At 34.4% G+C, this 26,592-nt stretch overlaps 3 protein-coding genes across 6 annotated transcripts; 2 read left to right on the top strand and 1 right to left on the bottom strand.

Annotated features, from left to right (window-relative positions):
* Positions 1 to 637: 637 nt before the first annotated feature.
* LOC100252706 (DAR GTPase 3, chloroplastic) lies at positions 638 to 4,333 on the top strand. 3 transcript variants are annotated; one of them, XM_010653809.3, is made up of 10 exons: positions 638 to 835; positions 1,081 to 1,224; positions 1,336 to 1,452; positions 1,956 to 2,099; positions 2,180 to 2,266; positions 2,688 to 2,803; positions 3,084 to 3,265; positions 3,490 to 3,547; positions 3,712 to 3,794; positions 3,912 to 4,333. In XM_010653809.3, the coding sequence occupies exons 1-10, from the start codon at positions 704 to 706 to the stop codon at positions 3,962 to 3,964; spliced, it is 1,116 nt and encodes a 371-aa protein (XP_010652111.1). In that variant the 5' UTR covers positions 638 to 703; the 3' UTR covers positions 3,965 to 4,333. The 3 variants fall into 3 exon arrangements, with proteins under 3 accessions (XP_010652111.1, XP_010652113.1, XP_010652112.1); XM_010653811.3 differs by having other exon boundaries at positions 3,084 to 3,261; positions 3,912 to 4,076; XM_010653810.3 differs by having other exon boundaries at positions 3,084 to 3,261; positions 3,712 to 4,333.
* Positions 4,334 to 4,803: 470 nt separating this feature from the next.
* On the bottom strand, positions 4,804 to 8,166 carry LOC100254595 (cyclin-P3-1). The gene is made up of 3 exons (XM_002274646.5): positions 7,580 to 8,166; positions 5,575 to 5,987; positions 4,804 to 5,321 (listed from the first exon to the last, which is right to left on the bottom strand). The coding sequence occupies exons 1-3, from the start codon at positions 7,592 to 7,594 to the stop codon at positions 5,069 to 5,071; spliced, it is 681 nt and encodes a 226-aa protein (XP_002274682.1). The 5' UTR covers positions 7,595 to 8,166; the 3' UTR covers positions 4,804 to 5,068.
* Positions 8,167 to 20,312: 12,146 nt separating this feature from the next.
* LOC100244330 (RAN GTPase-activating protein 1) lies at positions 20,313 to 26,407 on the top strand. Of its 2 annotated transcripts, XM_010653813.3 has the most exons (3): positions 20,313 to 20,470; positions 20,607 to 20,742; positions 24,401 to 26,407. In XM_010653813.3, the coding sequence occupies exon 3, from the start codon at positions 24,412 to 24,414 to the stop codon at positions 26,035 to 26,037; it is 1,626 nt and encodes a 541-aa protein (XP_010652115.1). In that variant the 5' UTR covers positions 20,313 to 20,470; positions 20,607 to 20,742; positions 24,401 to 24,411; the 3' UTR covers positions 26,038 to 26,407. The 2 variants fall into 2 exon arrangements, with proteins under 2 accessions (XP_010652115.1, XP_002274973.1); XM_002274937.4 differs by lacking the exon at positions 20,607 to 20,742 and having other exon boundaries at positions 20,314 to 20,470.
* The last annotated feature ends 185 nt before the right edge of the window (positions 26,408 to 26,592 follow it).

Raw genomic sequence — 26,592 nt, 5'->3', positions numbered from 1 at the left:
TTTCATTCTATAATAAGATTATTTTTTTAGTTTTATTATTTATTAAAAAAAAACTCTTAATAATTATTATTTTTTAAAAAAATATTTTAAAATATGTAAGAGTATTATTATCAATTTATTTTATTTATTTTTCATTATCATTCCTATCATTCAAATATTGAATTCCTAGATTCATTTAAACATATCTTACATGGTTATAATTTATTTTTAAAATCTAAGGTAATTGAATTCTTCGGTAACTTTTTGGATTAATTGATCAAAATTGATGAAAAGATCTCAAATTTGTAAAACTAATATCTCCTATTTTTGATATAAATATATTTTAATATTTTTATTATTTACATGTGTGTTTTAAAATAAAGGGTTATTTTTATAAAAGAAAAAAAATAACATTTTTGTCCAAAATAAATATTTTTTAGGTTGAAAAAATGCAAAGGATTAGTTTTTCAAGGTGGGGATGATTTCATCCCTTTTAATCTATTATTCCTAACTTTTAATCAAATAATCCATTTTTAAACCGACTTGATAGGAGTTAACAATCAATTTAAAAAAAAAAATAGAATTCAAAGAAGTGTTTCCAAACAGTGCCTTAAATTGTAGTACATTTTAAATCAAAATCTGACATAATAGAAAACGATGTCGTTTTTGGCGAGGAAGGGATAAGAGAATGCACTCCTCTGAGCCAGAGTAGCAAGAATCAACTATGGCGGTTGCGCTCTGTGGAGTATGGATGCCAAACCCTACGCTCTCAGGGAATGTTCTTCCCTCCCAAATCAAACCATCAACAACGGCTCTCGCTGCGACACCTCATCTTGCCTCCTCATCCACCATTCAGGTAAGATTATCAACCCTAACTCGTTTTATCTATGCTATGTTTGGTTGCTGGGAAAACGCCGGAAAATATTGGAGGTTTTCCCTATAGCAAACTCTCAACTCAGATGACGTAATCATTTTTTTTTACTTTCCACTGTTTTCTCGGCTATAGCACGCCCACTGTTACAAGAATTTATGTAGCTTAACCCAGATTGTTAAGATTTCAGGGTTTTTGTTATTGTATAATTGTTGATGAAACTATTGCAGATTGTTGGTGGAAAATCTCATGGCCAGTATGTAAATGGGGGTGTCAGTTCCAATAGAACTTTTGAGGACATCTCAGAAGAAAGTTATTGGACCAATCTAGATGCTGATCTTTACCATTGGACAAAAAAACTGCGCCCTATTCAGGTGTGAGTTTGTAGAATTGATCTTATTCGATGGTTGTTTCATAGAGATTTTCATAGTCTGAAACTGATCATCTGTACTGCTGCGCATCTATTGTTACTGGCAATTGGACAGTGGTATCCTGGGCATATTGCAAAAACAGAAAAAGAACTCAAAGAACAACTGAAGCTGATGGATGTTGTGATTGAGGTGCAGGATGCAAGAATTCCTCTATCCACGAGTCATCCACAGGTAAGGTTATGTATTTTTTTTGCTGTTGGATATGGACTTTACCAAGGGATGTTTGGATATGTGTCTACGACCTAAATCAAGCCTTTTGAAGGAAAGTGTAGCCATTATTTGGGATGTTTGCATATGAGCTTAATCGAAGCCTGTTTGAGGAAAGTGGGGCATAAGCCATGTGTGGAAAAAATTATATTTATTTCTATATGAACTATACATTGCACAAGTCCTTATACACATTAGAAGTCCTTAGCAAATAGCGTAATGTATCATAACACGTGGTCAACTAAGGTGCAATATGTTTAATAAAATGAGGAAAATAGGGTTTACTATATTTTCATGAAGTGAATCTACCAAAAAAGGACAAAAGTAATATATAGAAGAAAACCGTTCATTGTGGTTTGTATATAATTCTGAAACATGATTATATCTGTCATCTGAACGCTACTGTTAGGAGTGATGATATAAAACCTCTCATATATCTTAACTACTCTATTTATGTATTTGAATAGATGGAATCTTGGCTTGGTAATAGGAAAAGAATTTTAGTCTTGAATAGAGAAGACATGATATCAACTGAAGATCGGAATGCTTGGGCAACATATTATGCGATGCAAGGAATTAAAGTTGTTTTTTCTAATGGGCAACTTGGAATGGTAATTAGATAATTTATTTCTTCAGATTTTGGTACTTTAAATATCATAGCAGAAAATGACTACTCTTGGGCGAAGAGCAGGGAAGCATGAAGTTAAGTAGATTAGCAAAGACATTGGCTTCTGGTGTGAATGTTAAACGAAGAGCCAAAGGACTACTGCCTCGTCCAGTGAGTTTTTTGTGAACTCTAGTATTTGGATCCACTTTTTGAATGCTTGACTTACCATTCTGTTTAGTATTACATTACATGCTTCATCATTTCGTCCTGTGAAAAATATTGAGCACTTATATTCTTATAGTTCTACTTTCTGTAGCATTAAAAGTAATGAAACAATTTGTTTGGGGGTTCATGGTTAGGGAGTGATCAAACCCCAGGGGCAGTCCCCATCGAATTATGTCAAGGTAGACCTTGTGAGACTATTTTGAAAAAAATGCATTTTAGGTTCAGGTTTTTCAAAAGAGAACTAAGAGTGAGAGATATGGGTTATTTTCATCAGAAAATCTTGTCATTCACTACATCTTTTAAACCTAGATTGTGGTACACTACAAAATGTTTCATTATATTGTTTGTAAAGGTTATTTTTTGACAGGTTCGAGCCGGAATAGTTGGGTATCCAAATGTGGGGAAATCATCTTTGATAAATCGGTTGCTGAAGAGGAGAATGTGTCCTGCAGCTCCCAGACCAGGTGTTACAAGACAACTGAAGTATGTATAATTGTTCTCGTCACTTGGATATCCATGGTAGATACAAAAATAGAAGAAATATGAGCAGTTGCTGGAACTAAAACGGAAATGTTGCATATTTGAAACTGTCTTCTATATTCTCCTAACACATGAAAAATTCAAATTTGGAGGGTTTAAGAATCTCTCTCTCTCTCTCTCTCTCTTCTAAGTAAGAAAGAAAAATTATGATATTTGAGATCAATATAAAGAAGAAATTTAACATATAAACTTTTTGGCTGTATCTTTTTCATTCCTCAAAAAGATGGGTTCAATTTGGGAAAGATTTGGAGTTGCTAGACTCTCCTGGCATAATTCCAATGCGGATTAGTGATCAGTCAGCTGCAATAAAGCTAGCAATATGTGATGACATTGGGGAGAGATCGTATGATGTTGCTGACGTTGCTGCAATTCTTGTACAGATGCTGACAAGGATTCCAGCTGTAGGTTTGTACATTTTAGCTTCATTGTCTCATTTGTTATTCTTGTACACCAGTCTATTATTATGCTTCAAGGAAATATTTTTCAGTTCATGTGAAAAAGTTCCACATAAAAACTGATACTGGATGAATATCTTTAAACTGGCGCCACATTAATCAACTGGTTGCATTCTCTTTCTCCCCTTGCTCCTCATGCACATTGTAATAGTTGTTATTTTTTCTTGATACCAGGTCCAAAAGCTCTCTACAACCGTTACAAGATTGATACAGATGGTCTCTGTGGTAACATGTATGTCTCCGTATGGTACCCAATTTTTTTTATCCTTAAAAGGCAAATGGAGGGATGCAGTTTGGGGCTTTTGGAGCCTTTTTAGGACTGAAAAGTTTACCTGATATTTTCATTTCCCTCAGTGCTTAGATCTACTTGATCAGTGTTAATATTCTGAATTGCAGATTCGTTCAGAAGCTCGCACTCCAATTGTTCAATGGAGACACTCATCAAGCAGCATTCCGCATCTTGACAGATTTCCGAAAAGGTAAATTTGGTTGGATTGCATTGGAAAGGCCTCCTGGGTAATGCCATTGGATCTTTGCTTTCAAGACAAGGATTTCTAGGGCTTCTTCTGATGAAAGCTTCTTTGAAATGTCTGAAGACACCAAGAGGATGACGGTGTGTACAAGCCTTGATATATGTAAAGGTGCCTAAAAGTAAAAGCCAAGTCCATATCATTGTGAGAGAGCATTGGTTAAGGAGATGGTTGGGAAGATTTGGAAGGCCCATACTCCTAGATCACATGCAAGCCTCCCCACCAGATGATGTGAGTGGTACCCCTAATTTGTATGTCATTGTTACAGTGTCCTTTTCCTCAGTTGTAATTATATTTTCATGTGGGTCATATACTGAGAATTTTGGTGATTAATTTCTTAGAGGGAAAAAGGTTGTCAGGTGTACCTTGTCCATACAGTATATGGTATAGCCTTTGCCCACTCTGTCGTTACACCAACTCCCACATGTAAGAAATGAAAATTTCCATCTATATCCTGGCAATTTCATCTCCTAATAAGTATTCTTTTCTGCTTCTTTGCAATATTTAGAAAGTGAGAATCAATTTGATTTTTGTGAAAATCCTGTACACAAACCATATGGAAGTTTTGCATTTTATGATCTTCCTTCCAGCTTGGTAAGGTGTCTACATCATCCAGCTTTGACACACTCCAATTGGTTGGGAAGACGTGGAGTGAATTGAAGACAGCTCAAGTCATTCTCATTGTCTGATTCCATTTAGTTGCTGAAAATGAAATTTCTATCAAAAGCTACAAATGCAAAGGAACCGTGCCTGGAGGAAGATCATTCTTCCCTTTTCTTCACTCTGCCAGTGGCCTACTCCCATGAAAACCAGAATTTTCAGAACTCAGATTTATCAGCAACCTCTCCACACCATGTAAATACACTACATGCTGATGGATCCAATATTTCCTAGTTTACAAAATTCTTTGGAACGATGGGTAGCGTGATTTTGATTGCAAAGAAACGAAAACCAGACATTTAAACAATCTATTCTCTACTAATGAAGTTCCTCATTGTGTATTTACATTATTTGTATTAAGGACATACTCAAAACCACAGAGGGAAAAACCATCAGAAGAGTAGGAACCTGCAAGGGAAAACACATAGTGTAGAAAAAGACACAAAATCTAAGGCACACTGGTTGCAGTCACATGAGGTACGTATTCAGCATCCAGATCCTAACATGATTGTATTTTAGCAAACCTTGGGTTTTTAATGATACAATGAAATGATTGAGCATCTTCATCTTGCAATTGTGGAAGCACAAGAATCCTCTTTGCTTGACCAGCTTTCTTTAATCCCGCAAGCTTGGAATGGCCGTTCAATCTGCAGCCCTCCAGCAACTTCTTTGTCCAATTGTGAACAGTAACTCCTAAATGTCTCAACCGTAACTTGAAGTCTGAAATCTAGACTAAACAAGAACTTCATCTCCAGTCTGTTCAGCTCTGCTGTGCTTACTCCCCCCACTTTGGCATAGTAAGCATTGTTGAAGAATCTGCAAAAGCATGTGATGAATAATTCATTTTTAAAGTCTGCCCCAGAAAGAGAAGTTGATGAAAGAGGCAAAGAAGGATGAGCAACCATCATGGAAAGGCTCCCAGCCCAGTGAAAAGGCAACAAAGTTGAGCCTACCCCTTTTCACTTCTAGTAAAAGGGCTATTCCCAGTTGAAATGTCAGCATAGATTAAGCTATTGTTAAGCATAAGTCTCGGGTTAACTTGATATCCCAATTAGAGTTTAGTACTTACGCATCATCTATAAACTTTGCTGCCACCATTACACTTGTGATTAGAAGCCGGTGAACATTGAGGGAAGTTAAATGAGCATCAGTGTGTTGAAGGAATCTGTCCACATAAATGTGTGCAACAACAAAGCAGGATGGGCTACAGCCTGAGTACTTGAAAATGCGGTCAATATATTGTCGAACACTCAGAGTGGGTGCTCTTGAGCCATGAAATATTGTAATGGCATCTTTAATTTGTGCTGTCTCCAGTAATGTCTCATTTTTCTGAACAGATCTCTCAAGAAGAGAAGAAAGAAGCAATAAAACCCGAGGGGTTCCTATAACCCCTTTGCCCAATTCTTTTAGTCCCAAGGCGAGGTAAAGATCTGAGCCTGCAATATCATCGTCAATAGCCAAAGTCCCCATATCCAAAGTGAGCTGCAACAAAGTAACATCAATATGTTAATAATTGTCAAAGAAAGCTCTTGGCATCACTCCTGGAGAGAAATGAAAGAGGACAATCAGAAGAGCCCTGAGTAATAATATAGGTTTTCCACGAGGAAGATACCCAGATAAACTCAAATATAATGTTTTTAAACCGAGATTGGACGTTGAACATTAACAGAAACGGACTCCTGGTTTGCCTGTTTGACTATCAGGTTCAGCCACTTGGTTTGATGTCAAAAAATAGACCAATAGAATGAAGAGGTACAACAATAAAACAATCTAAGACAAAAAGAAGTATGTGTCATCTAGTAACATAAATGAGAAAAAATGTCAATCACAAGTAACATGTTCATGATACACTCAACAATGTCGGAAGGAAAAAAAAAGTTTTAAACAGTAAAAACAACATGCTTCAACTAGAAGAGGAACATCACTCATAAGTCATAAAAGGATTATAACACCAGGTGCCATTATGGAGCTACAAAAGGAGCCAAGTGATATGGAGGCCAAGGCCAAGGGTCACTGAGAAGGGCATAACAATGAATAGAGCCGAAACGACAGGCACTGAGGACAAAATCATTCTCACATTGTTGTCATAACACCCATGAGAAAACCAGCAGAGAAGAATTATTAAGTAACAAAACACAATTCAGTTAACAGCTGCTGTTCTCTATAACGACTTTACAAGAATTTGTTTTGTTAGCCTGGAAAGGAGTAGCAAGAACCCCATGTTAGAGCCATGCCCATATGGGAACCCTACTTGCGAACAAAGATTTATAGGGAAATTAACAGCCAGTTTCTCTCCATTCAAGAGGAGATCAGGTCTACATGATCTCTTCCAAGATTAACATACCATTACATTAACAAACTGCCAGGCATTCTCTTTTCTGTAGACGCTACAAGACCCATCTACTATGATATCAAGAACCATCAGGTCCAGAGATCCGATCTGCTCGAATAAACCGCCTTCTATAGTATTGTTTCAAGTATATATGTACCATCTTATCAAATTAGGGTTTGATCTAACAAACAAACTATTGTTTGCAATGGGGTTGAGTTTCAGCTCAGATCCATCCTGCATTCACATGATCTCCAATTGGGTTAACTTTTAAGCGACCTTGCTTCTACTATGATTCTGTCCAAGCCTACAAATAACTATAGACTGTAGGATTCTACTTCTCTTTCCAGTATTCCATCAAACCCCATTCTTTTGGAGCCTGGAAGAACCCAGCTGTTCTAGCAATGACCCTTCATTCTGGAGCTTATTTGGATTCAGATTCAACAGAAGGCTTACAAATAATTGACAAATGCAAAACCACCAACAAAGAATTCACCCCCAAATTCCCTGGATTTTAAATCCAAACATCACAAAAAAAATGCAGCCAACACACTCATAAATGGAGATACCAAACTACACCCAGATCAAGACCAGGAAAAATCTAACATATCAAGCTAACCCCACAAAATAAAATCCAACAACCAGCCACAAAACCAAACCCAGATCCTAAAAACTTGCAAAAATGCAGAAAGCAACATAAACCCACGAATCTAACAACCAGATCAACAACATAAATAAAACTTACAGCTCCTTGGGACATGCCTTTTATAGCTGGGTGCACTGGCTTCTACATGAAATTAAGCGTGAGGCACTAAGAAGATACTCTGAACCCTGATCACACACATAAATCTACAAAGAAAGAGAGAGAGACGATGCATGTGAAGGAGTTTCACATTCTCTCTCTCCCCTTCCTGCTGTGCCATGTCTCTCCTCAGCTTCTCAGCTTTATTTATTCCCAAAACTCTCTCCCTTCCTTTTACCTTTTGGGTTGTAAATCTCGGGTATAATCACTTCACATGGAATCCCCACCTATCACTCTCCCTCCCTCTCTCTCTCTCCCTCTCTCTCCTCTCAGCAAGGAAGCGTGTGTCGGCGCCATTTCACCATTAGAAGCGGGCTGATGCTTTCTTGGGCTCTGCTCCTCTCCCACGCACCTCAGCACCCATCAGTGCTCCCTCAAAATTTTTCCAGCTGTACATTTATGGGACCCGCATCTAAAATCTCTGATAAACAATTTTTTTATCTCATTCACTCATCATACTTTTAACCATATTTTATAATAGCCACGTGTCCAAACAACAAGACGGTTGGAAATAACTGAAATTAAATAACTGCACAGGATAATAAACGGAATGCAGTGGAGCCCAAGAAAAGAACGCTTCCACCTAGGAATGGAATCCTGGAGTACAGTGTACACCGAAGCGCAAGTTAGGGCAGGTCCTGGTAAATCAAATTAACATGCGCCGAAATGTAGGCCACGGAGAGTGGGTCACTTGACCTATAGTGGTAAGACAATGATTAAAGATTAGAATATGATAATTATAAAGTGGAAATCTTTATTGATCCCACCATTATATTGAAATTAGTGCGTCTGATTAGATTACCAAACTAAGGAAATTCATTGGACCAAACTTTTATTATTATTATTATAACATAAGGTCACTTGTCTTATTATTTTTGGGACAATTTGTATGAAGTGTAGGCTGTACCAAACTAAAAGATGATGGGGACCTGTCTTGCTGTTGGGGGTGGATTAAAACGCGTCATTTTTGGAGGGTAAGAGGGAAAATGTGGTGATTGGACGGGTGGAAAGTGGTGAGAAACTTGTGGTGTGCTGCTGTTTTTGTTTTTTTCTCTTTCAGGGGCCTGGTGTTTTTTTTTCAACTTTATGGAATGTCACATGAGTGGACACCATTGATGAAAAGTTTGGTCTTTTTGACCGGCTATGGTGGATTTCCATTTGGAAAATAATAGATGGGAAAATTTTATGGGGTTGCCTGCTGCCCTGCCTAACTTTCCATTCGGATTGATTGATGGAATTAAGATGCAAAATAATGAAATTAAGTATGGTATATAAAATAATGTAATATTAGGTACAAATTAGTAAGTCCGACAGAGATGTAAATGAAGCGAGTTGACACAAAATCGATGAATTTGCCAGTCAAACTTTGATATAAGAAAAGTAATAAGATAGCGAGAAAATAAAAACAAAAGTATGACTCTATTTGATAATTGTTTTTTATAATATTTTTTTATTATCAAGAATAAAATATAGGAAAATGGGTTTAATAACAAAAAAAAAATTGTTTTATATTTTATGTTTTTAAGAATAAAAATGAAAGTGTTTTTAGAAAATATTTTTTTAATTATTTTCACTTATTTTTAAAAGTAATTATATAAATATATAAAATAATTAAAAATAAAGCATTAGTTTTTGAAACATATTTAAAAAGATTAAAAAAATGTTGAAAATAAATTGATTTCAAATAAACTTTTATTCTATGTATTAAAAAATTATTATAAAAAACTGTTTTTTCAAAACTGTTTTAGAAAATAGTTATTAAAAAGCCGTGAAACAATGGAATGACATATTTCTTTATGGGTCAATTTTTGGATATTTATCGATTTGATAAGGTAACCGGAACCCAATGTGAAATGACAAATTTAGGCATAGAGCAGTCAAGAGATATCCACCACAAAGTGTTGCTGTTTTGGGCAGTGATTTTTCACAATGATTTTTTTGTTTTCTAAAAACAGATGGAAATGATTGCAGGTGGCTTTAATCCACACGCATCATCATGTGTGGCAGCGTGGCACCAGCATTTTCACTTTCAAAAGTGTTTTTAAAAATTGGGTTGAATTTGGGGACACGTGGACCTACAAATTAGGCCGAATTGGTGCCATGTCATGTGAGTTTTGTTATCATGGATTACAGCTTGCAGAATCTGAGGCTTCAAAAAATAAATAAATAGGAGGCCCTTTTCATTAATTTTTTAGGTTTGGTAATTAAGGGCCACTTTCAGATGCCCTAACAAGAAATATTATTATTTTTGAGTACCCTACTGAATTGCCGTTTTTCATTATGATACTGAAAAAGAAAATGATAGAATAGCGATTTACAACCGATCAATTATTTTAAAATTAGATGAATTAGAAAAATTATCGATTTATGATTTATTAATCGGATAAATAATCGGTTGATTTAGTGATATTATAAATATATATTTTATATATTATTAGAATTTAAAATAATTTTTAAAAATAAATATTTTATTTATATTAATAAATTACTTTCAAATCATTAATTTAGATTAAGATCAAAATTTTATTTTTAAATTATAAACAAATTTTAAATGAGAAATTTTATATTTATTTAAAAACAAGGACACATTTGATTGTTTCTAGAAATTTATTTTAATTCCTAATGTTTTTGAATGATTTTTATTAATTTAAATTCAAATAACAAATTTTAAAAATAAAAAAGTTAAACAAATTGCAAATATAAAATACAAATAAAATGGAGAAATGCTTATAGTTGTCATCGGGCTGTCGGTGGCGTCGTCCAGCACCGACGATGGACCTACAGTTGGAGCTTGGAGAGGGGGAACTGATAAAGAAGGGGTAGCAATAACATAGGGTTCTGACCCAAAATAGGAAAAATAACAACTTCTGAATCGTTGGGTACGGGGAGAAGTAGTCAGTTCATCTGTCCAACCCCTGATTTCGACAGTTTGTAACTATGTAAGTGACGTAATTGAAATTAATCCAATTTATTTTACCTTTTTTTTCATTATTGAATAATAGAACAATTTAATATGGTGGTTGGCGGTTTTGCCAACCCTATTATTTTTATTTATTTTATTTCATTCCGTTTTATTATTATTATTATTTTCTTTTCCTCAAAACCAAACATTGTTTTAAAATTAATAAATTATTTTTATATACTACTTCAAACTCATTTAACATATTTTAACTCATTAATATAAAAATTAAATAATTTAAAATTGTAAAGATTTCTAACTAATTTTAATTATATTATATTTTCATACAACGACTAAATATGAAAAAAAAAAATTTACTATTTTTTATTATTAGTATTTTTCATAAACCAAACATAAACCAAGGTTAGAAGAAAAGAAAAACGGAAGAAAATAAAAAATAGATTTAAATTTAATAAATTATTTTTATTTATTACTTTAAATAATTTTAAAAATATAAGTTTATAATTAGTTTTAATTATGTTTATTTTATTTTTGGTATTTTTTATAAGACAATAAAAAATAAAAAATTTATTTTTCTTAATATTTTTTTTCCTTTGTGCGTTCTAGGTACTAAACATAATTTATAAGATAAGTGAAAAATGATTTTATTATTGGATGTTAAAAAAAAACATATATAGAAAATACTAAAAGATTTTTATCTTAATTATCTAAAATAAATTGGAGGAAATATTAAATAAATTACATTTCCGATCATTTAACTTCATTTACCTAACTTCTTTAACTTTCTTTACCTAACTTTTTCTATTCATAATCAAATAAAAACAACATTTTGTTTTTTTTTCTTTACCTTTTTATTGTTTATTAATTTAATTTTACTTTCATCAACTTCTTTTTATGAACAATTAAACAAAGAAAGAATTTTACATTTTTTTTCTTTTCCTTTTTTATTTTTTATTCCTCTTTATTTTCAAAATAGGTAGATTATGTGTGTTAATAGGAATGACAATGAGGTAGGTTCGGATAGGTTGCCCCCATCCCAACCCTGCTCTGTTTATTCAAAATAATTTTTAATTTATATCTCATTAAAAAATTATAAACAAGGTCAGGCATGGCAAGGTGGGTATGTGAATTTCTTATACTCGGTTGATTTAACTTTTTATTTGAATTTTTTTATTTTTTATTCAATCACATTAAAATAAGTATATTTTATAAATAATTTACATATTATAATTTTTTATAACTTATTTTATTAAAAAATATATATTATTGTGGACCCTGCATTTTGGCTCGCATTCCCACTCGATGGCGAACCTCTCTTTTTATTTATTTATGAAAATTTGATACTTGAGTCGCTACTTATTTTTGTTTTATTTTTAAAGAGTAAACAAAATAAGAAAGAAACTCCTTATTTGGAAAATATGGTTTATGAAAAAACCGGATTTGAGTTCAGATGTTAGATTACTTATCAGAAAGGTACAGTAAAGACCGTAACACTCCTCTAAGTCCTTAAAATCGAGTCTCTACTAATCAAATGAAACACGTATGACAATTAATTGATTAAACATGGATACCAAAATGTGATCATATATTGGGGGTCAAAACAAAACATGGAGAATGGTGAGAGTGAGAGCAGGTGCGTACCTTGGTAGCAAACGAGTAATGCGCCATCATGAAATGAGGTTAGTGCACGAGAATGAGCATAATATATATCACATGCGTTACCAAATAGATTATGAAATCACTAATGACACACATGACATTTCACTCAAGTTCATTTTTATTCTAAGTAGAACTTCTTTGATGTTGGACCCTTTATATGAAGTGGTTTCACAAATTTTGTTATTTTGGAATTATGAAAAATTCATTATTACTTATGTAAAATCAAGATAAACAAAAAGTTATTTAAAAACCAGAGTAGAATTAAAACTATTTGAGGGAAAATTGAATTTTTGAAAATTTGAGTTTTGAGAATTAAATTTAAGAATTGGAATTTTGGAAAATAAATTTTAAAGAAATTGGAATTTTTAAAATTATTTGAGAAGTATAAACTATGAAAATTAAATTATAAAAATTGGAATTTTGGAAATTATTCGAATGTGGAGTTTTTTTTAAATAAATAAACAAAATGATAATAATAATAATAATAACGATAATAATAATAAATAACTAAATAAATGTGAGAATTCGAATTTTGAAAATTGGAAATTAAGTTCGAAAATTGGAAAATTGGAATTTTTAAGAATTATTTAAAGATGGAATTTTAAAAATAAATAATTAAATAAATAAATAATAACGAAAATAATAATTATTAAACAAATAAATGTGAAAATTGGAATTTTGGATTAAATTTAAAAATCGAAAATTTGAAAAATTGTTTAAAGATGAAATTTTAAAAATAAATAAATAAATAACGAAAATAATAATTAAATAAATGAACATGAATATTAGAATCTTTGAAATTGAAAATTAAATTTGGAAGTTGGAATTTTGATAAAATTGTTTAAAAATGGAATTTTAAAAATAAGTAAATAAATAGAATAATAATAATAATGAAGATAAAAATCAAATAAATGAATGTGAATATTGGAATATTTGAAATTGGAAATTAAATTCGGAAATTGGAATTTTGAAAAATTGTTTAAAGATGGAATTTTAAAATAAATAAATAAATAGAATAATAATAATAACGAAAATAATAATTAAATAAATGAACGTGAATATTAAAATTTTTAAAATTTGAAATTAAATTTAGAATTTTGAAAAATTGTTTAAAGATGGACTTTTTAAAAAAAATAAATAAATAGAATAATAATAATAATGAAAATAATGATTAAATAAATGAACGTGAATATTAGAATTTTTGAAATTGGAAATTAAATTTGGAAGTCGGAATTTTGACAAATTGTTTAAAGATGGAATTTTAAAATAAATAAATACATAAATAAAATAGTAATAATAACGAAAATAATGATTAAATAAATGAACATGAATATTAGAATTTTTGAAATTAGAAATTAAATTCGAAAGTCGGAATTTTGAAAAATTGTTTAAAGATAGAATTTTAAAATAAATAAATAAAATAATAATAATAACGAAAATAATGATTAAATAAATGAACGTGAATATTGAAATTTTTGAAATTAGAAATTAAATTCGGAAGTCAGAATTTTGAAAAATTATTTAAAGATGGAATTTTAAGATAAATAAATAAATATAATAATAATAATAACGAAAATAAAAATTAAATAAATGAATGTAAATATTGAAAATTAAATTCGGAATTTTGAAAAATTACTTAAAAGTGGAATTAAAAAAAATGAACTTGAGAATTAGAACTTAAAAAAAATATCTGAGGAATGAGATTTCTTAAAGAATTAAATTTTGAAATCGGAAGTTTTTGGGAAATTATGTGAGATTGGAAGTGAGAATATGATTATTAGCAAGTCCGGAATTATTTAAAAAAGAAAATAATTTGTTAAAACAATTGAGCGTGGAGGATAAAAAAGAATATGAGCATGTTTAGGATTGCGTGCAAAGGTGGCCTGTCCACGTCTTGCCCATGGCCTTGGGCGAAATGCAAGAGGGTGTGGTGCTGCAATAATGATAACCTGTATTAGTTGACCATGGAAAGCATTTTTCATGGTAGAAGTTCTACCATCAATAACCTCCTCACGGAAGCGCTTGCCGCTGCTAGACGCGTCTTCAGGCTTTAGAAAGCCGCTCCTTCCATGCCCCAACCTCACCCCTAACGAAACATGGTTCCCTGGTACCCACCGGCGATGTAGCCAGAGTCTTTGCCAGAGCCAAGCTGAAGCGCCATAGGAGCGGTCAAATTCACGTCATTGGCGGCCAAATGTGGGTCAGTTGTGGGGTAGGTGGGAGATGAAGGTATGGTAGTGAGAGAATATGTGTTTTGTGGGTATGAAATATAGGAAATGATGAGCTAAAAATGGTATGTATGGAAGATGAAAGTGGTTATGAATTTGGTGGGTAGGGAGGATATAGAAAGATGAGGGTGGCCATGCATGCCATGCGGGCATAGAAATGAAAAGGCGACAACGAGACCTGATGGAGATGTGACTGTGGGTTGATGCCGCTCAAGACATGAAGAGGTCCTATACAGAGGCTTTAATTCTGAAAAGCAAAATAGAAGAAGCTTTTCAAAGGAGCCCGAAATGAGTAGAGCTAACTGGGGATGGATGGGCTTCTACATAATTTGGTATGGCTTGGGATTGGGAAGCTACTATAAACGCTGAACCCGCAAATGTGCTACTGTGGAATCATCATCATTATTGCAAGTGGATGAAACCCACTCTTTGTTATTATTTTTATGGTGAGACACGAGGAGAATGAACAAAACAGACATGTAATTACCAAAATCACCCAAATTTTCTGATTATTTCATTGTGTATATAGCATTCCATCCCATAACAGGCACTCGGAGACCACTAGATGAGTTGAAATGTCTAAAAACACTAGGTACCAAACTGAAAGCCTCTCAATGGCCCACTTTCCATTTCTCTATTGTATTAAAGAATGACCAACACAATGAGGAAAAAAAAAACAGTAGATGAGGAATGAGATGCATGGAACCGAGCACAAATGAAAAAAACACAAAGCGATAACCAAGTACTATACTTAGCCACTTTGCATGTTAAAATTAACGGGCTTGTGTTGGAATTTTTATGTGTGGACTTACATAATCAATTTAATAATGTCATAAATCAGTGTTATTTATTTTTGCATTGTGGTCCATAATGGGACTGGACACATATTGTTGCTTGATTTTTTATGGGCTCACCCTAATTCACTTGACTGGCCCATTAAGTCAAGTGGTGGTCCAAATAATGTGTGTGATATATATATGAATATATTTATTTATATATATATATATAAGAAAAGGAAGGGCTCACTGGCGGCATGGCCCCTTGCTCCTTCCTCCTTTGGCTGAAAGAGAGCACGCACTCTCGTTTTGGACTGAATCTGGGTGTAGAAGGGAAGAGCTCATTAACCCGTAATTCTCGCACCATCAAGCACTGGAGGAGCTTCCTCAATACCAGAAAAGAGTAAGAAATGGCCTTTCATGGAATTAACCAAGGTGAACGTTTCCGTTTTTGCCGTTCATTGCATGCTTAAATGTCAACATGTGATCCTTTGCTGTTTAAATTTTCTTCAATTGGTATCAGAGCCAACATGGATGACATTTGAGTTGCAATTTTGGGTTAATTTTTAGGTTTCCCATTTCCTGTTGTGGAAGCCATTTTTTGGAATTTTATTTCTCGTTTGATATTGATTCTCTGTTTTCAAGCCCGATTGTTGTTGGAAACTTGTAGAGAATATTGTTTGGAGCAAAACCCATCATTTTATTTGATTTTTGGAGCTTGTTTGGTGGGTTTTCGAGAATTAGGGCTTGCTTTGGTTCTTCCTATTATGCGTTTTTTGTGCAAATTTTGGGATTAAATTGAAGGTTTGATGTTTGAGGATGGATATCTAAGCTTTTTTGTCGGAAAATGCCAAATTTTGGCCGAAAAAGGAAAATTTTTTTTCTCCTGCACCAGGCCGTGTTCAGCTGGAGAAGGAGATGAATAGTGACGTGATGACGTCATCATGACGTCATAAAAAAAAAAAAAAAAAACCAAAATTTTTTTTTTTTTGTTTGTTGCCTTGGTATTCTTGGATTGATTGTGCATATGCTAGAATTATTATGCTTTTGTTAAATTTGGCTTTATTGGGACAATTATTATTATTATTGTTCTTTATGGTATGATTTTTCCTTATATCAATAATGTTGTCCTATGTCAATTTTGTTAAATAATTCAATTTATTGAGGCAATGAAGCACACTTGTGTGATTGCCTATCGCAATTCCAAGTGTGTCAAATTGTGAAAATTGAGATATTTTGAATTTTATTCATGACAATAGTGAACATATGTGAGGTTGCCTATCGTGATCCTATATGTGTCAAATTGTCTTTGTTGAGATATTTTATCTCCCTCTTTTGATTGTTTTATTATTGTGATAACTAAGGTCCATACGGGTATTGTGATTGTCCTATCGATGATTATAATATTTGGTAGGATGCTTGGATTGGTGAAGGAAATTAATTTTATATTATGAACCGTACTAATTTTCTTTGCCCTTTCGGTAATAAAATTAGTGCATCTTGGTTGTGATATTTAATTGGTTGTCCTTACCGCCGTGGAATTTTCAAAATTCCAAGCTATTGCTAAATTGAGAAATTATGGAAATTAGCAAATGCATGATATTGTAATAACATGCATACTGTTGAATTTTGCTATTTTCCAACTACTAGCAATCCTGGTATTACTCTGCAATTGTCTGCCATCAAACCTCTTACTGGAATAATTTTGAGGAATGTTTTGAGTCTTTCAATGTGCATATGACTATGCACATTTTGGACTGGGCTTTGAGAGTTGATAAGCCAAGAAAATTTGAGTTCTTCCATATTGTGGCACAAACGGCTAGGTTATATTTCTAGGCAATTATTAGAGAGATTGGTTAGAGATGGTGAGGTGCATGTTGTCCAATTCCTTCTTACTAGAATTTCTGTGGGGTGAAGCCTTAAGGACTGCGGCATATATTTTGAATCAAGTGCCCAGTAAGTCTGTGCTTAAGACACCTTATGAGCTATGCGCAGCGGAAGCGTGGTTAGGCCCTATAACCCACAGTCAAAGAAACTTGATCCTAAAACCATCAGTGGTTTCTTTGTTGGTTATTGCATTGGATCAAGGGGTTCCAGATTTTATTGTCCATCTCATACCACCAGGATCATTGAGTTAGACAGGGTTGTATATTTTGAAGATGTGAGCTCTGTTGATGAGAGATCTAGTGGTATCTGAAGTTTGATAGTATTATCACCCAAAATGGCTTTAAAGAAAATACAGTTGACAGATGCATATATTTGAGGGTCAGTGGGAGTAGTTACATATTTCTTGTTTTATATGTTGATGATATACTACTCGCATCAAATAATCCTGACTCATTGTTTGAGACAAAGCACATGTTGTCAACCCATTTTGACATGAAGGATCTTGGTGAGGCTTCTTATGTCTTGGGCATAAAGATTCTTCGTGATAGGGCTATTGGAGTGCTTAAATTGTCTCAAAGAGCCTATATTGAAAGGATATTGAAGAGGTTCAATATGCACAACTGTAAATCTACTAAAGCGCCAATTGTGAAGGGTGATAAATTTTCAAAGACTCAGTGTCCTCAAAATGATGATGAGAGAGAGGAAATGAAGACCATTCCTTATTCATCTGTGGTGGGCAGCCTTATGTATGCTCAAGTATGTACACGCCCTGATATTGCTTTTGTTGTGGGCATGTTGGGAAGGTACTTGAGCAATCCTGGGAGTCAACATTGGAAAGCAGCTAAGAAGGTCCTTAGGTATTTGCAAGGAACTAAGGACTTAATGTTGACATATCAGCGCACCAGCTTACTTGATGTAGTTGGGTTTTGTGATGCTGATTTTGCTGGCTGCATAGATGATAAGAAATCCACTACGGGCTATATTTTTATGATGACAGGAGGAGCTGTATCTTGGAAAAGTGTCAAGCAGACACTTACAGCATCCTCAACTATGGAGGCAGAGTATGTGGCATGTTATGAGGCTTGTTGTCATACTATGTGGATGCGGAATTTTGTTTTAGCTTTAGGAGTTGTTGACTCCATTTCGAGACCGCTGAAATTATTTTGTGATAATTCCGCAGCTGTTGCTTTCTCCAAGAACACTAGGAGTATTTCTTGCTCCAAACATATTGATGTAAAGTTCTATTTTGTTAAGGAGAAAGTGGCAGAGTCTCTTATTGATATTGAACACATGTCCACAAAAAGTATGTTGGCGGATCCATTAACAAAAGGCTTACCCATAATTGCGTTTCAGGAACATGCATCTCAAATGGGGTTGTTGGAAGCCTAGGTTGTATTAAGTTAGTGGGAGCCATTTTTTTGGTATTATAATATTATGGTATTGTTGGAAGGATTGCTACTATTGTATATTTCCCTATGAATCAAGCAATGAAGCATATATAATTGCTTTTGATTATTTATTTCTGATGAGGTTCTATGGGACATTGATTTATGATTATGTGTATGTTGTAATGTTTGATTATGTAGTCCAAGTGGGAGATTGTTGGAATTTTTATGTGTGGACTTACATAATCAATTTAATAATGTCATAAATCAGTGTTATTTATTTTTGCATTATGGTCCATAATGGGACTGGACACATATTGTTGCTTGATTTTTTATGGGCTCACCCTAATTCACTTGACTGGCCCATTAAGTCAAGTGGTGGTCCAAATAATGTGTGTGATATATATATGAATATATTTATTTATATACATATATATAAGAAAAGGAAGGGCTCACTGGCGGTATGGCCCCTTGCTCCTTCCTCCTTTGGCTGAAAGAGAGCACGCACTCTCGTTTTGGACTGAATCTGGGTGTAGAAGGGAAGAGCTCATTAACCCGTAATTCTCGCACCATCAAGCACTGGAGGAGCTTCCTCAATACCAGAAAAGAGTAAGAAATGGCCTTTCACGGAATTAACCAAGGTGAACGTTTCCGTTTTTGCCGTTCATTGCATGCTTAAATGTCAACATGTGATCCTTTGCTGTTTAAATTTTCTTCAGCTTGAACATAGATGAATGAATCCAAAGTGGTCTTAGGAGAGAAACAAAAAATACCACAAAGCTCACCATGCTACACAATGGATTAGAGGCAAAATCAGATTATGCGTAAAGGGAATCAGAGGAATGGGAGATGAAAAGAATAAAAATCCAAGAAACCAGCCGAAATGAATGTAGGATCCTCTAATATTCATACCCAAAATCAACAACAGGCATGTGGGCCTCCGATAGCCACACCCAAGCATACAACAAATTACAGAAGTAGCAAATGAAAGAAACCCATAAAGGGGTAGGGGTGTTACAATGAATAAATTACCTCTAGGAAAATGCAGACTGATGATTCCAACTTCTCTCTCTCTCGGTGCTCTTTATTTTTTTCTTTCAGACGCCTCCTTTACATCAGCCGACCCATGCCCTGTTTTTCCTCCAGCTAGTTGTCTTCTCCACCAAACTGCTACCAACTCTCTGCTTTTGGTCAGAGACGTGCTTCCACCAGCTCCCTGCTTCTGCCATCACCTTCTAAAGCAAGCTCCAACCACCGCCATGGCAATGGTCACATCCTCCCCCACACGTCCCATGCTGCTCGTTCATCTCCAAAGTCGGCTCCCACTCTAAATGAGATTTTCAGCTTTTCGTTAGGGGGTCTAAAACAAAAGAAAGGCCATTGGTTTTTTGTTATATATGAGAAAATAAAATTTAAATTAAATTAATTTTATATAATAACCGGGCTAGGGTGGGACAAAGCAATACTTGAACCTCTTCCGAACTTGTCTCACCTTAAACAAAAAATCTCAAACCCTTCTTTAACCTATTTATTTAAATTTCAAACCCGTCTCTCAAGGGTAGTGTGGGTGGGTATCCCCATTGCCATCCTTAATTGTACCAAAGTTTGAGATAAATAAAATAGAGAAAAAAAAAAAGAGGAAAAAATGAGTATATATATATATCTCTCTATCTATCTATCTATATATATATATATATATATATATTAATTCATGATCTAAACCTTCCCAAGCGAAATAAGGATTGGGCTGGCTAAACTGAGGCCCAATTGAGCAGGTGGCGACAAAAACGATAATAAAAGGAAAACATAAGGGCAATCCGGTCATTCGACGAAAAGAGAATTCCAATAGCCTAAGCTTTGCTCCCGATAATTTGAAGTTGGAGGTTTCAGAAATTTCCCTCCAATTTTCCCCTTTAATTTTCCATAACCTTCTCGAAATCACCCAAAACCTCCCAGAAAGAGGTTTCCCAGAAACATAGGTACTTTCTCTTCTTCATTTTGCGCTTTTTTTTTCTTTCCATTTCCGTCTGTTTCTCGAGAAAATCTAGGGTTTCTTCCCGCGACTAGGGTTTCGGATTTATTACTGGTTCCTTAAGTTTGAAGTCTTTTTTATAGATCTGGTCTCTGTACTTCCTCTCATTTCATCCGTTTGCTCTCTGGGAAAGCGGAAGGAAATTAAAGATAGCGAAGTAACTTAACTTGACTTAGGCAAGTCATTTGTCAAGGTTCAGAACATAGAAAGATTTTCGTGGTAATGTCAATTTAGTTTTCGAGGTTCTGATCTTGCTTTTTGTTCCCCTTGGATCTAATGTGGTATTTTCATAATTCGTTTTTTCACCCTATTATTTGTCATAGTTCCATTTTTCTTGCTGGATCTGTAAACTGATTTGGCTGAAAGATTAAATTTATTTGTTTGTGGTTGCCTGTTTCTATTTACTTATTTTTACTTTGATTGAACTTATTGTTTTGGGTTTATGTATTGCTCCCCTTTGATGGCTGGGAAAATTTAGGAACGGGATTTTGAATCTTGAACTCGTCATTATTTAGAAAACAGAAGAAGAAGAAGAAGAAGAATTCATTTTTTCAGAAACAAAACCAATGGAGCAATAAACCCTGTTTTCTTTTTCCACTGTCTTCTCAGTGGTCAAATGGTGGATATTGGTTATGTTGTTTATATAGGTGTCATTGGTCTAGGGTTTAGGCGTCTACTATGCATATAATCCTCATTAATATCAAATGTTGACACGTTGTAGTAGTTGTGCAACTTTATCAATCATTTGTTTGTGGAATTATTCCATTAGGGTTACTTAATGGTCGAATTTGCATGCTTTACAATCAACTTTCAAAAATCAAAATGTGTTTACAAGGATTTTTTTTTTTTTTTTTTTACTGTCACAAGAATTAAAAATGGTAATTTGTGAATTTTATATTCATATGCTTGCATTTAATTTCTTAAGTCTGTCTGAAAGGTTTGTGTTTATTCATAGAATCCTAAATTGAAAACAAAACAGGTAATGTTTTGAAGCTCTTGCTGCAGTTATCTTATCTGTTATTCTCCTTTCTCCTTATTTATTTGTTCCTCCAGTCCCAAACTTTTCTTGTTGTCTGTTTAATTTCTTGCATTCTCTTCTGAATCTTTTTCCAATTTGTTAAATTTTAAGACACCATAGAATTTGCTTCTTTTATACTGGCATGCTCATTTACTCACCTGCACTACATGTTGAAAAGTTGTTCACTTCCATCATTATTTACTCTCTCTCTTTCAAGCCTCTTATTTTGTTTGTTCCTTTTCTTGGTAAGTTGTCAGGATGCTATTTTTCACAATTGCTATTTTTGAAGAAACTTACACCGTAAGTTATATGTGGATGAATGTATTTTTTTATATTTTTTAATTTTTTTTAATGGAAAGAAACTTTGTACAAATTTGATTGAAAGATGGGTCACAATAATCTTCAAAACCAAACTTTGTAACCTCTCTAGGAAAGTATGACCTCCAAATGATGGACTCTATATTACAAATATCTTTCTTGGTTAAATAATCTGTTGTTTGATTTGCTTCTCTATAAATATGACGATAATTGAAAATATCTAGATCTTGAGTTAACTTTCGAATATCCTCCATTAATAATGTAATAGAACTAGGAATGCTACTCTTTTTATTATAACAATTTATTATTATTTTTGAGTTGCCTCCAATCTTTAGGTTTAAGAACTCATTGTTCTTAGTAGCTTGCATGTCATCTTTTAAAGCCATACATTCCGTAATGAATGTTGCATGCTACTGGTATTCCATCATCTCTATAAGTAATTCCTGGTTGAGCTTTTTTATTTTGTCACTCACATGTAATCAAAATGCATTTTTAGATATTTATTTCATGCCTTTCCTTGTTGGACGGATGTGGGGAGATCTCAATGTGTGTCACTCTTTTACTTATCTTATGGAGGGAGACAAAGAAAAGATTTGAGGAGCTTCATGTTCTTTCTTTTTGCCCTTTCCCTTTGAAAACTCTCCCACATCTAGGTTTAAAGATTGTGTTAGAGCTTTCCAGAGAGCAACATATCCTGAAATTTATTTTACATTTGAATGATGCTTATGTTGGCTTTAGACAATGGTGGAAGTTCATCTACTGTATCTAGGTATGATTGATTTTATCTTGTTTAGTTGGCTGGCAGTAGGTTTGATGGATTTTATCTTGTTGGTTGGCAGAGGTAATTAGTAGTAAACAGGGGGATCTTTGTGGTTATATTGTGCACTAATCTGATCATGAGCATAATTGCAAATGATCATTCAAATAAAAAACATCACAAACATAACGTAGCAACCAGAATGAGCTCTATGTATTTTAACATTATAAAAAAAATAATCTCTTCCACCATCACCGCTGCTGTCAGTGTTATTGTCTGGTATTACCTCTAACATTATCCATCACTGCTGGCCTGCGATACCATTACTATCCACCACCATTTCAATCCAGGAATTGTTGCCTTTGCCACTTCCTTCCACTCAACCATTATTGCCCTATTAACACCATTCCTGGACATGCTTCTACATTGTTTTTAAATTGCCTTTTTTTTTATAGGCAAATTTTTTGTCCTCATTGGGACTTGAACTTGGAACCTCCCACAAACCCTCCCCATCCCTTTACCACTTGGGCCAGCCCTTGAGGGCTTTAAATTGCCATTTTTTGTGTGGTACTCTATTGGACAAGCCTTGATTTATGCTTTGTAGCATAAAGCTAAAGAAGAAAGAAAGCAAATACACTTCTTATCTTGCTATTATAAGTACTTTCAAAAAGTCAAATATGCTACCAGTTTAACTAACACATTTATCTTAGAATTTATGTTATCACCTTTGGATTTTTATTGTTTAAGTTACATGATTTCTACATATTTGTACAGGGTTTGGTACAAATAAACTCTTACATGGTCATTTACCCATTGGTTTTTATCCATTTCTTTTTATTACTAATGCTTCATGAAATATTTGCACTTGGTTCCCAGCACCCTTAAATTCTGCATTACTTCATCTTCTTTTAATCTGCTTCTAGAGGCAGCAGTGCACCTTACTGCTTCTCTTTTGTTTTGTACAAATCTTTTGCATCATTTGGTAAGGAGAAAAGCTCATGCCGCTAGACACCTAGCAAGTTTAGGATTGGCTTCTTTAAGCAAGAATCGAGTGAATTAGAACAAAGATGTGAACGTTGGACATCCTTCAGTTTTTGTTCTGTCCTACTTTCTAGATCTTAACTGCAAATCTTAATGCCTTTTTTTGTTTAATGGAAATGTGTTACCAATATCTGTAATTGTTAGAAATTCTATATGCTTTAGCTTTGTAAGAACTTTAATGGTGACTACAAAAATTTCTTTGGGAAATATGTGGTAAGTTTTTTCAAAGAAAGTGACTTCTCCTGTCCAGTAAGTTTTTCTTGTAGATTATGAGTGCTTTTCGACTTGATTGCAATATGGATCTTTCTCTTTTATTTCTTGTGATCAAGTTTTTTTGTGTTTCAAAATTTTAAAAATATTCACCTCAGAATTCCAATCTCATAGCGGACCATTACAACTGCTTGTTATATTTATATCATAATTAATCATTAGGTGTTTGTACCCCACTGATTTATGAGTGTATTCACGAAATGATTCAGGGTTTACAAGTTTTGCTGGCTAATTTATATTTTGGTTTCTAGCCGGAAGTTAAAGAAACCTTCAAAACTTAGTCAGCGGTTTCAGCTGATTGCTTAAAAGACTGGAATTTCTTTTTATGGTCTATCATACCATATAGACTGATGATATCAATCTGTTTGTATTAAATTATGATGGTTCACTTGCTGGCAGTTCTTCTCATGCAAGCATATGCTTACATCTCAGTTATTGCAAGCTTGTAATTTGATTGCAACAAATGCTTCCAGGTTCCTTTGACATGGACTCTACTGCCCAAAATTTTCAACACCGCAAGATGTCAATCAAACTGTGGCCCCCTAGCCAGAGTACCAGGCTAATGCTTGTGGAACGAATGACCAAGAATCTTACTACTCCATCCATTCTCTCCAGAAAGTATGGTCTTCTGATGAGAGAAGAAGCTGAGGAGTATGCTAAGGAAATAGAAGATGCAGCCTTTGCTACTGCAAACCAACACTATGAGAAGGAGCCTGATGGTGATGGAAGCTCTGCTGTGCAACTTTATGCTAAAGAGTCCAGTAAGCTTATGCTGGAAATTCTTAAACGAGGCCCTAAGACAAAGGAGGATGGCGAAGTAATGACAGCTGAGCAAACTACTTCTCCGCTGGAAACTGTTTTTGATATATCTGGTGGTCGTCGGGCATTTATTGATGCAGAAGAGGCTGAGGAGCTTCTAAAACCGCTGAAGGAGCCAGGAAATTCATATAATAGGATATGTTTCAGCAATAGAAGTTTTGGAATAGATGCAGCCTATGTTACTGAGCCCATCTTGTCATCCCTCAAGGATCAATTGATGGAAGTAGACCTGTCAGATTTTATTGCTGGAAGGCCCGAGGCAGAAGCTCTTGATGTCATGAATATATTTTCATCTGCACTGGAAGGATGTGTATTGAAGTATCTGAACCTTTCAAACAATGCTTTGGGTGAAAAGGGTGTTCGGGCATTTGGGGCTCTTTTAAAATCACAGAATAATTTGGAGGAGCTCTATTTGATGAATGATGGTATCTCGGAGGAAGCTGCACGTGCAGTGTGTGAGCTAATTCCTTCCACTGAGAAGCTTAGGATTCTCCAATTTCATAATAACATGACAGGAGATGAAGGGGCAATTGCCATTTCTGAGATGGTGAAACGTTCTCCTGCATTGGAGGATTTTCGCTGCTCTTCTACAAGGGTAGACTCTGAAGGGGGAGTAGCCCTGGCTAAAGCACTTGGGACTTGTACCCGTTTGAAGAAGCTTGATTTGCGTGACAATATGTTTGGTGTAGAAGCTGGAGTTGCTCTGAGTAAAGCTCTTTCTGCCTTTAAAGATCTTACTGAGGTTTACCTCAGTTACCTGAACTTGGAGGATGAGGGGGCAAAAGCTATTGCTAATGCTCTCAAGGAGTCTACTCCTTCACTTGAAGTTTTGGAAATGGCTGGAAATGATATTACGGTTGAAGCTGCTTCTACTTTAGCAGCCTGTATTGCAGCAAAACAGTGCCTTGCCAAGTTAAGCTTGGCTGAGAATGAACTGAAAGATGAAGGTGCCATTTTAATCAGCAAGGCATTGGAAGAGGGTCACAACCAGTTAACTGAAGTTGATTTGAACACAAACTCAATAAGAAGGGCTGGGGCACGGTTCTTGGCACAGACAGTTGCAAGCAAACCTGGATTTAAGTTACTAAATATCAATGGTAATTTCATATCTGACGAGGGGATTGATGAGGTGAAGGATATATTCAAGAATTGCCCTGATGTGCTTGGACCCTTGGATGAGAATGACCCCGAAGGAGAAGACAATGATGGGGAGGATGAAGAGGAGGGTGCTGCTGATAATGAGGATGAATTGGAATCTAAACTCAAACGTCTCGATATCAAAAATGAGTAGAAGTTCCTACACATCAAGTATGCTGATTCGAAGCTTATCGAATCCCCAGTTCTTTCTTGCTCAATTCGAATTGACTAGTCTGGTTATGTTTAAGCTAGTTCTGCTGCAGTCGAAGTGTAACTGATCCGTTTTACAGATCCATCCATCGGTAGCTTAGGTTTCAGAAAAACTCTGTTTTTCCTCGCCAAACTAGTGGACATCTAATTTCTCTTGATGCATGCTCTCATGCAACTAGAAGCAGATATGTCTCTAGATACTGCTCAGAGCGGTTGTATTCTTTTTTGAATTTTTTACTTTGGTTTAGTTGCACATTAATTATTTCCTTGTCCTCTCAAAACCTGAGTTCTGCAACATGTTTGGAGATTTCTTCCCTGCTGGACTTTCATATTCGATTTTTTCTTGAGAGTTCACCATGAAATGATACTCAACAAACACAGGAGATGCCTGTGGGTGAAAGTTACCCAAAATCGAAATCCCATCCATTCTAGTTGTGGGAAATTCTGCAGAAACTTTTACCTCATTGCAGCATTTATAATCACTTGGCAATATTGCATA

This window comes from Vitis vinifera, chromosome 7 (genome assembly GCF_030704535.1).
Source record: "Vitis vinifera cultivar Pinot Noir 40024 chromosome 7, ASM3070453v1".
In the NCBI taxonomy this organism is placed as follows: Eukaryota; Viridiplantae; Streptophyta; class Magnoliopsida; order Vitales; family Vitaceae; genus Vitis; species Vitis vinifera.
Note: the sequence above shows the minus strand (reverse complement) of the source record. Positions and strands in the feature narration are given on the sequence as shown.

What these genes read in the sequence shown, in the direction of transcription:
- LOC100252706 (XM_010653809.3), top strand. Translation starts at nt 704, where the DNA reads ATGGCGGTTGCGCTCTGTGGAGTATGGATGCCAAACCCTACGCTCTCA. An exon ending in AAGGACTACTGCCTCGTCCA is followed by an intron (nt 2,267 to 2,687) that starts GTGAGTTTTTTG and finishes ATTTTTTGACAG; the next exon opens with GTTCGAGCCGGAATAGTTGG. An exon ending in GATGGTCTCTGTGGTAACAT is followed by an intron (nt 3,548 to 3,711) that starts GTATGTCTCCGT and finishes TCTGAATTGCAG; the next exon opens with ATTCGTTCAGAAGCTCGCAC.
- LOC100254595 (XM_002274646.5), bottom strand. An exon ending in GCAAAGTTTATAGATGATGC is followed by an intron (nt 5,322 to 5,574) that starts GTAAGTACTAAA and finishes ATGCTTTTGCAG; the next exon opens with ATTCTTCAACAATGCTTACT.
- LOC100244330 (XM_010653813.3), top strand. Translation starts at nt 24,412, where the DNA reads ATGGACTCTACTGCCCAAAATTTTCAACACCGCAAGATGTCAATCAAA.